Source organism: Mytilus galloprovincialis, chromosome 1 (genome assembly GCF_965363235.1).
Source record: "Mytilus galloprovincialis chromosome 1, xbMytGall1.hap1.1, whole genome shotgun sequence".
NCBI lineage: Eukaryota > Metazoa > Mollusca > Bivalvia > Mytilida > Mytilidae > Mytilus > Mytilus galloprovincialis.
Genome location: NC_134838.1, coordinates 85,562,661 through 85,572,347, shown reverse-complemented (window position 1 = coordinate 85,572,347; position 9,687 = coordinate 85,562,661). Strand labels below are relative to the sequence as shown.

At 31.8% G+C, this 9,687-nt stretch overlaps 1 protein-coding gene across 1 annotated transcript; it reads left to right on the top strand.

Annotated features, from left to right (window-relative positions):
* The first annotated feature begins 1,285 nt into the window (after nt 1–1,285).
* Nucleotides 1,286–4,794, top strand: LOC143042580 (uncharacterized). Its single transcript, XM_076214983.1, has one exon. The coding sequence runs from the start codon at nt 2,989–2,991 to the stop codon at nt 4,735–4,737; it is 1,749 nt and encodes a 582-aa protein (XP_076071098.1). The 5' UTR covers nt 1,286–2,988; the 3' UTR covers nt 4,738–4,794.
* Nucleotides 4,795–9,687: the final 4,893 nt, after the last annotated feature.

Below are 9,687 nucleotides of genomic sequence, written 5' to 3'. Positions count from 1 at the left end.
CTTATTTTGTCACAACATCATTAAAGTGGAGTTAAAGTTTTAAAAGAATAAAGATAAAAAAAAAGTCTTACTGTCATTCCACAATCACCTTTGTGGTATTTAAATACCTATTGCCTGACCAGTATAAAAAATTGTCAACACAATTTGTCCATTTAAATTGTATGATAGGTATTGTGAGAGGTCATCAACAGGTGCTCATTTAACTACCCAGTAAAAAAAAATCACTAAAAGGTAAAATTTAAATGACTGATAGATAGCTTGCTTTCCTCATGTATCATGACCAATGTCCTGAATAGACTATTCTATTTAGAGATGGGGCATTTTAGGCCATTTCTTTTTGTGTCTCTTTACAGTGAAGATGGAAATTCAATCAGTGAATTTAGTTTATAAAAAAAGGAGATATATGTTTGCTTCATGGTGTTTTAATGTGGGATATATTTTAAGTTTCTGATTCCTGATATGGAATTAAAGTGTTTGTGAAATGGATTTTTTTGGATAGCCCATCTAATTGTGAATAATTCTACAAGATGAATTATGTGTGGCTTGGTGTTTTATAATGGGATATATTTTCATGTTATATTACGATTCCTGAAATGGAATAGTAGTAATGCTAAGTTTCATTTAATATTCAGGATCTTCTTCAATCGGAATTACTGTGAAAAATTTATTTTCAATATATCAAAAAAGTACAAATGGCTTAGTGAATAGAAATTTCAATGCTTTATTCTTCATTATAAAAGTGGGATTTACCAGCAATGATTTATTTGTGATTGTTAGCAAAAAAAAAAAAATTACAATAATTATCTTTGTTAGAAAGAACAAATAGTGTATCAAATGTAAAATGTCCCATACCTATATAGAATAGTCCATTCAGGACATTGGACATGAGGAAAGCAAGCTAGCTATCATTCATTTAAATTAGCTCTGTTAAAAACAAACCAGGTAAATCTACAGGTAGTTAAATGACCACCTGTTGATAATAGCTCTCACAATACCTATTGTACAATTTAAATGGACAAATTGTATTGGCAATTTTTTTAACTGGTCAGGCAATAGGTAATTCACTACCACAAAGGTGATTGGATACCCACAGTAAAAGATTATAAGTATGTTTTATTTCATCACCTTGCACTTTCACATTTTGACTGAACAAGTTGTTCAATATTCTGACCAGTTGAACAAATTGGTTTAAATAAAACAAATTGCAACTTGATCAAAATTGTGAATGAGTTGCAATTGGTGGAGAGCAACACTAACTGTCAAGTCACTGTAACAAATTTTTCAAAATTGTCCGTTTATAAAGTTTGAATTTATTAATAAACTAAGGTTTCAACTCCCTCAGACAAAGTTGACTTAAATGAATTTGGCTATTTATTTTAAGTATTTCTGTCATACACCTCTTCAACGGTTTCTGTTCTTATACATCCTCGAATATCAAATGTTTGGCTTTGTGCGTTCCTGATAAAGGTCAATCCAGAAAAGCGCTTCGGACGCTTAAAATTATTAAACGTATTGTTTCCATTTTTTTATATGTGTTTTGTTTATGTTTGTGAAGACTTTGCTTGTATTATTTGGGTTTTGTTCATAGTTGTGGATATTATACATGCATGATTTGGGTTTTGTTAATTGTTGTGGAGGTCATATATGTTTTGTGTATTTGTGTGAAGATTAAACATGTTTTTATTTATGGGTTTTGTTTATGATAATTGAGATTTCACGTGTTTCATTTGTGTTTTGGTTATAGTTGTAGATATTATACATGTTTTATTTGTTGTTTATTTTTTGGCTTATGGTTGTGAAGATTAAAAATGTTATTTTGTGCTTTTTTTTGGTTATGGTTGTAAAGATAAACATATTTTATTATTGTTTTGTTTATGGTTATGGAGGTTACTCATGTTTCATTTGCGTTGTGTTATTGTTGTTAAGGTTGAACGTGTGTGGTTTATGTTTTGTTAATGGTTGGTAAGTTTCTACGTGTTTTTTGTGTTTTTTTTCACGATTGTGGATATTTTATGTGTTTTATTTGTGTTTTAATTTTGATTATGGAAATTCTACTTTTTATGATTTGTTTATGGTTGTGGATATAAAATAAAAGATGTGGTATGATTGCCAATGAGACAACTCTCCACCAGAGACCAAAATGACAAAAAAATTAACAACTATATAGGTAAAACAATAGGTCAACAATGAGCAAAGCCCATACCGCATAGTCAGCTATAAATGGCCACAAAATGACAATGTAAGCCAAATCACACGAGAAAACGGACGGCCTAATTTATGAGACTATATATGCTGCATTTGTGATTTGTGAATAGTATTTGAGATAAGGCGTGTTTTTTTCTAATTTATGGTTGTTGCGATTATGAAAGCGTCATTTTTTTCGTTTGTTATTTTGTGTTTTCTTTATAGTTGTAGATATTATTCATGTGTCCTTTTGTGTTTCTGTTATGGTTTTAGCGATTATATAGTTGTTAGTCTGTGTTTTGTTTATGGTTGAATAGATTATTCATATGTCATTTAGTGTTTCATTTTTATGTGTGACCATCAAATATGTGTTATTTGTGTTTTTTTAATGAATATACAAAAAAAGTATGTATTATTTAATGCAGGAGTTTTAAATTCCTATTACATTGTGTAAGTTAAGTTCTATGCCACTGTCGTTACGTTTCTTGTTTGACATTATTTTGACTGTCAAAAGAAGTTTGTTGTAATTGGTAAATTTTTAGCGATGTTTTTTTTTATAACAACAGCAGAGTAGCATGGATGTCTAGTTTTTGTTTTCTTTGTTTCAGGGAATAGTTTAAGTTCGTAGAATGCTACATTTTTGCTGACTGAGGTAAAGTGGTGGAAATATTTAGTCACACCAACCCCTTAAACCAGGTGCACTAAAAGTTAACTGCTATAATTTTACTGATACAGCGAAATACGAGAGTATTCCTCTATATTCTGATGTGGCTTTTTTTTTAGAAAAAAATCTTGTCAGAAATAATGTGCTACAAAAAATTTAAACGATTAAGAATGGTGGCAGTTACTCTTGTCATACTCTTTGTGTGCATATATAAAGTTTACTATGAAAAAAACTCATCAAATATACTAGGTAACAAAACAGAGGAGCATTACCCACAGGATTTATTAGATGCTGTAGAATACATCAGAAAGGATTGCGGAGAACTTTGTGCTACAAGTGCTACGGGGGTTAAGGGACCGTATTTTGATCAAATAACTGTTCCAATAGATTGCCAAGCACTCTTTGAAAATGAACACATAGATCGGGGCCATGGATTATCTATTGCTCCAAAAACAATACCAAAATATTTGTTAATGGACTTCACGATGAACAACAGACTGAAAGTGACATCGTGGTATTTTAATGAAGCATATTTGGGAAAGACGGCAAAAATGCCTGTGTGGACAGAACAAATAATTGAGCATTATATTTCTTTAGCAAAAGATAACAAGTTAGAAGGAACATATGGAGTATCAGAAACAAATGCTTTGCGAGATGGTTTAAAGCATGCACCAGGCGGTATTATGAATGGTCGAGTTTTGGTTATAGGTTCAGAAATTCCTTGGGTAGAAGCATGCGTTTTGGAAGCAGGAGCACGCGAGGTTGTTACGTTAGAATACGGTAAAATTGTTTCAAAACACCCTAAAATAAAGACAATGATTCCCGATCGATTTCGGAAAAGTTACTTAAACAAAACTTTAGGGAGTTTTGATGCTATTGTAACATTTAGTTCAATAGAACATTCCGGTTTAGGCAGGTATGGTGACGGACTTAATCCATGGGGAGACATTATTGCCATTGCAAGGGGATGGTGTGTAACCAAGGAAGGGGGGTTGTTAATCATTGGCGTTCAATATAGTTATGAAAAGGATTATATAAAATTTAATGCCGCTAGATGGTATGGAAAGATCAGGTATCCATATTTGACAACAAATTGGAAGCAGCATTATCGAGGCCATGGAAAACAGCGCGTGCATGTTTTTACTAAAACTAACGTAAATGTTACGCTTGACTATTACCTTAAAGAACCACATTCGTATTTCCCCGTAAATAACACTGATATACACTACTCTCAAGCCCATCAGGATGAAACAGTGTATAACATTTTGCGACAAAGAAATGGATTTTTTGTTGAAATGGGAGCATATAATGGTCAATCATTTTCAAACACTTTGTGGTTAGAAAGAAAACATAACTGGACTGGACTGTTAATAGAAGCTAACCCCGATCTTTGTCGTCAAATAGATGCGCTTAAACGGCATGTTTGGCGTCTCTGTGCTTGTATTTCAAAAGAAAAAAGAAACACTAAGTTTATTAAGAGCGGCGTCGTAGGTTGCATTGCATCAGAATGTGATAATGCCCATATGAAGATGGTAAAAAGTAAACAAACGATTACGGTTCCTTGTTTTAATATGGTAGAAGTCATAAATCAGATTGGCGTGCAACATATTGATTACTTTTCATTGGACGTTGAAGGATCAGAAATGATAATTTTGGAGTCAATAAAAAACGAACTGATATCAGGAAAAATAGTGGTAAATATTTGGTCTATTGAATACAGGACATGGGATGGAAAGAAAAATATTGTAAAAGAGTCATTCCAGAAATTACAGAATTTACGAGATTTTTTTAGGAATATTGGAGGTTATGTGGAACATTCTCAGTTAAATAATGAAGATGGTGATAACAGAGACGGCATGGCATTGGATGTTTTGTTTGTTCGTACTTAATTTTTCAATGTTTTCGAATGTAACATTATGTTTATTGTAAAGAATAAGGAAACGCAGTATATCTGTTTATTAAACTACCATAGTTTTAATTTATGAAATCATTTATAATTAGGGGGTATTTTGTTTGTTCAATGTTTTTCAGAATAGTTACATAACATACATGTTGCATAAGAGTCCGTACTTTCGATAAGTTGGCATCAATGCGAACGAGTTTCAAAATTACGTGTAATTTCTCAATAAAATACAACATTCATGACTGAACGCGCTTCCGATTACTACGTCACAACAAAGCATAGGAAAACAAATTAAAAGCTTAACTATTTTCATGACGTTATTACTACTGTAATATGCATGCTTCTTATACATTTGGGTTGGTTTAATTTTCGTCTCTTCGACATATTCCCCGTTTCCTTTTTTTATATTGTGACATGTTGGTGATTTGTTTATGTTTTTTATATGTCTTTGATTTCTTGTTCTTTTGGCTTTGATTTAGGTCCACAAAGCAAGCCACCAATGATATTACTTTTACCTACATATTACTCAATGCAATCAACTGTAATATTCACTTTAATTGCTAAATGAAATGACAACCCTACAAGAAAGTCAGTTGATTATTTTGTTCACAGGTTTATCCGAGAGGTATGATACTAGCCATTATTTGAACCCTAAAATTCATTTAGGCTATTAAGTTTGGTTTTATTTGGCCAAGTTGTTTTAGAGGAGAAGATTTTTTGTAAAAGGATACAAAATTTAAGAAACATTGTGAAAAAACTACTTTAAAGGCCATTATGGCTCAATTGACAAAATTGACTTATTTGTAAATACTACTTTATGTATTTTGCTGTTTACAGTTTATTTATATAATAATAATATAACCAATTCAGGATCAGACACTCAAGAACGGTTTGTTTGATGCTTAATAAAATTTCAAGACAAATATAACTTGTTTTGATAACATTTTCACCAGTCCGATTTGCTCTAAATGCTTTAGTTTCAGAGATATAAGCAAAAAAATAAATTTCACCCAAAAGCTATATTTTTTGCCATAGTGGCTATCTTGGTTGATGAGCGGGGTCATTGGATACATTTAAAAAAAAAGATAACCTGACGATGATTTAGGCCAAGATCACGGTTTTATTTGGTCCAGTAGTTGCAGAGAAGAAGATGTTTGTAAAAGTTATAAAAAAATATACGAAAAGATGTGTAAAAATGACTATAAAATGGGGTCAATGACAATTTTAGTCATGTTATCTTATTTGTAGATCTTAATTTCATAATAACTTTTTATTTATAATATCATCACATACCTTTGATATTGATGAAGAAATGTTAACTAGGTTTTATGAAAAAGAAAATAGTTGAATTTTCCCTTCCGTCAATTTCCGATAACAAAGAAGTAGCATAACATTAACCCTTTTCTATATCAAAAAGAACATTTGACGGATCCACTACTTACAAATGTATATTTATTTTCAAATTGACGTTAACAGAAATTGATCAACTGTTAGAGTATACTTTGGTTTTAAACTGTACATTTTACACTGAAAGACTTCATGTATTATATAGATATACAATTTTATCTGACCAATGAAAAATAAGCATTGGCAAAAAAAAAGTGTGTGCCTAAATTTTAGAATATAATGCAAGAATTTCTCAATCTAAGTTCGTTGAATATAAGTAAATGTTTATCCCGATTTCAGACTAGCTGTGTTGTTACTTTAAACATAAAATTGGGCATTGAAATGGGGATTGTGTCAAAGAGACAACAACCCGACCAATGAGCAGACAATAGTACATTCAAAATTAAAAGAAATTTTTTCCTGTCCATAGGCCATGCTTCAGATAATAATATCTAACCATAATGTCCCATTAATATCCTGTTGCATTAAATAAATGATTGACCCCCTTCCCCCCCCCCCCCCCCCCCCAAAAAAAACCAACATAAACACAACTGAATTTAACAGCATGGCCATTTAGAAATGGAAGTTTTGAAAACAGCAAAAATGTTCATCAAAGAAAGATTTTTGAAATTGTTAACTTTACAGCTATATTCATATACATGCTTTTACAAGTTATGAAAAATGTTTTTACTTGTTTCCCCCCTCAAGTCTAAATAAACAAAAAATATCATTGATGCAAGATTTACCAAAAATAATACCGGGCAGTAATTAAGGCTCATACTAGACTATATTACACATCGTCTTTTCATATCATTTATTATTTATGGAATATCCGTTTCACAGATGATTGTGGATATGTTCCTAATTTCGTAACTACAATCCCGTTCCCTTATCATGAATGTGACCTACAAAACAAGACTTATTACCGGGTTTGAAAAAACATGAGCAACACGGCAAGTGACACATATGGGGCAGGATCTGCATACCCTTCCAGAGATCCTGAGATCACCTCCAGTTTTTGGTTAGGTTGATGTTGCACAATCTTTATTTTTGTGTTGTGTTTTGTAAACTATTGCATGTTTGTCTTTTTCTTTTTAAGCCATGGCGTGTTGTCAGTTTATTCCCTATTCATTAGAATTTCCCTATGATATCTTTCGTCCCTCTTTTACACCACACATGTTGTTTGCTATGCTATAAGTAGTGTTGCTTGAGAGATTTTTAAAGATCGTTATGCGATATTAATCTGCTTATGCAATTTTAACTTTTTATCAGGCACTTATATTTCTAAATTGTGCTTGTTTTCCGTGAATTGAGAGTGGATTCTTTTCAATATCAATTGGTTATATTGTACTAGGTATGTATGTCACGCATGTAGTATTGAAGGAGATTTTCGCTTATCCTAATGCACAATTGGACTGATAATTTGTTTTTTATTATCCATCAGGCTTCGATTCTTAGTCTTCGAAGCATGATTTTTTTTATTAGTTGTTAGCATTTTTGAACTAGCTGTCCATAACCGCGAGTTCTCTCAGATCTATACTCAGTGTCTTTGTGTTGTTTTGATATTCAAGTTCCCGGCCACGACCACTCTGTTTTTGTTAGATGTGTTTTCTTTTTGTATCCTTCTGACTACTTCAGCCTTTTTCAACTGATTTTTAAAGTTCGTTCTTAATTATGTTGTACTGTTACACCACTGTCCCAGGTAAGGAAATGGCTTGGAATCCCGTTTAAATGTTTAACCCCGCCACAATCTGTATATATGTGCCTGTTCCAAGTCAGTAGTCTGTAATTCTGTGGTTGTCGTTTGTTGATGTGCTACACTTGTTTTTCGTTCAATTTTTGTACATAAATGAGGCCGTTAGTTTTCTCGTTTGAATTTATTAAAATTTGTCATTTCGAGGCTTTTTATAGCTGACTATGCGGTATGGGTCTTGCTTATTTATGAATGCCGTACGGTGACCTATATTTGTTAATTTCTATGTCATTTGGTCTCTTGTGGAGAGTTGTCTGATTGGCAATCATATCACATCTTATTTTTTTTATATTCAAGTGCCTTTTTAAGAAGCATTTCGTTAAAAATCAACATTGTATATTTCAGCCTCATCAGGAAAAACAGATGGTTGCGATGGAGATTTTATGCATACTTTTCTACTCAATTGAATACGCTTTAGTGTGACATTTGTTAAGCAATACATATTAAATCATATGTATATATTTTTTTTCAATATTAACCCCTACATGTATAAGATGACAATATTTGTAGTTTTTGTACAAAATTGGTTTCGAGACAAGTAATGTCAAGACGTGACTGCCACTAATATAAATACAAATGTGTAACCAGTTTCATTTTTTCTTTGAATTATATGATATTTTCTTATTTTTGTCAGTACTATATTGCATATTACATATATGTATCTTTATCTTTTTACAATTTTCACCTAAAAGTTGCTGATTCTTGTGTAAAATTTATAAACTTGTACCGTTCGAATTTCTTGAGTAGAACATGGTGGATTGAACCTGGTTTTATAGCTGGCTTAACCTCTCACTTGAGTGACAGTCGCATCAAATTCCAATATATTGACAACGATGCATGAACAAAACAAAACGACAAATAGGTAAAAATGTCAATAACACGCCAATCAATATTGTGCTATAATCATAATCACTATATAATAAACTAAAAACATGTAACAAAGAGGCACAAAATGGCATACAGACCAAGCATATAAGTTAACATAAAAGACAAGAATACACAAATTTACGATAGTACAATAACACAATGACGGGATGTAGACCTACAGAACCACGCGATATATGTTACAAAGAAACATAAACATTCGTATAGACAAAGCGCATAGCACCATTGCAAAACGAGCAACACATTTTTTTAGAAGTAACACCAAAAGGCATATTGACAAAGGACATTAGCAAAATAAAAGACAAGAATACGAGAATATCATAAATAATAATGACCGAATGTACAAGTACTAGTATCTGAATACCTATTAAAACAAACAGATACTTAACAAAGATGCATGTATTAAATGTAACATTTACCTATAAACGATTAAAAGGTTTTAAGAACGGGGACAGAATGGCCATATCATCATGGCTCTAACGTTAAATCGCGAGTATGACGTCAAAATGTAAACGTCACACATGTAAAATTAAATGTAATAAAGGTCCATAGGAATACATACTACGTGTCAATACACATATCCTCGAAACGTACATATTTGTTCATCAGAAGAAAATCTAAAGCTTCAATCATATTGTAGCGGGCAGGGGCTTGAAATGCTTCGACCCAAGAGTTTTTACTCAAATTATATGAGTAGTTTCACTTTGTAAATAACAAAGTCAGTTAACAAGATATGAGCTGGTCAGTATAGGCATTTGCTAAACGTCACGTAAACAAGTTTCTATATTTTATTCATTTCAAGAATCATATATTTTCATTTGTATTCAAGATATGACAAGAATCTATTCAGTATAACACATGTAGTAATTTATCTCTACACTCAAGAGATAATAATAATGTATATCTACACTC

Bases quoted from the DNA above. Each gene is read 5' to 3' on its own strand.
- LOC143042580 (XM_076214983.1), top strand. From the start codon at position 2,989: ATGTGCTACAAAAAATTTAAACGATTAAGAATGGTGGCAGTTACTCTT.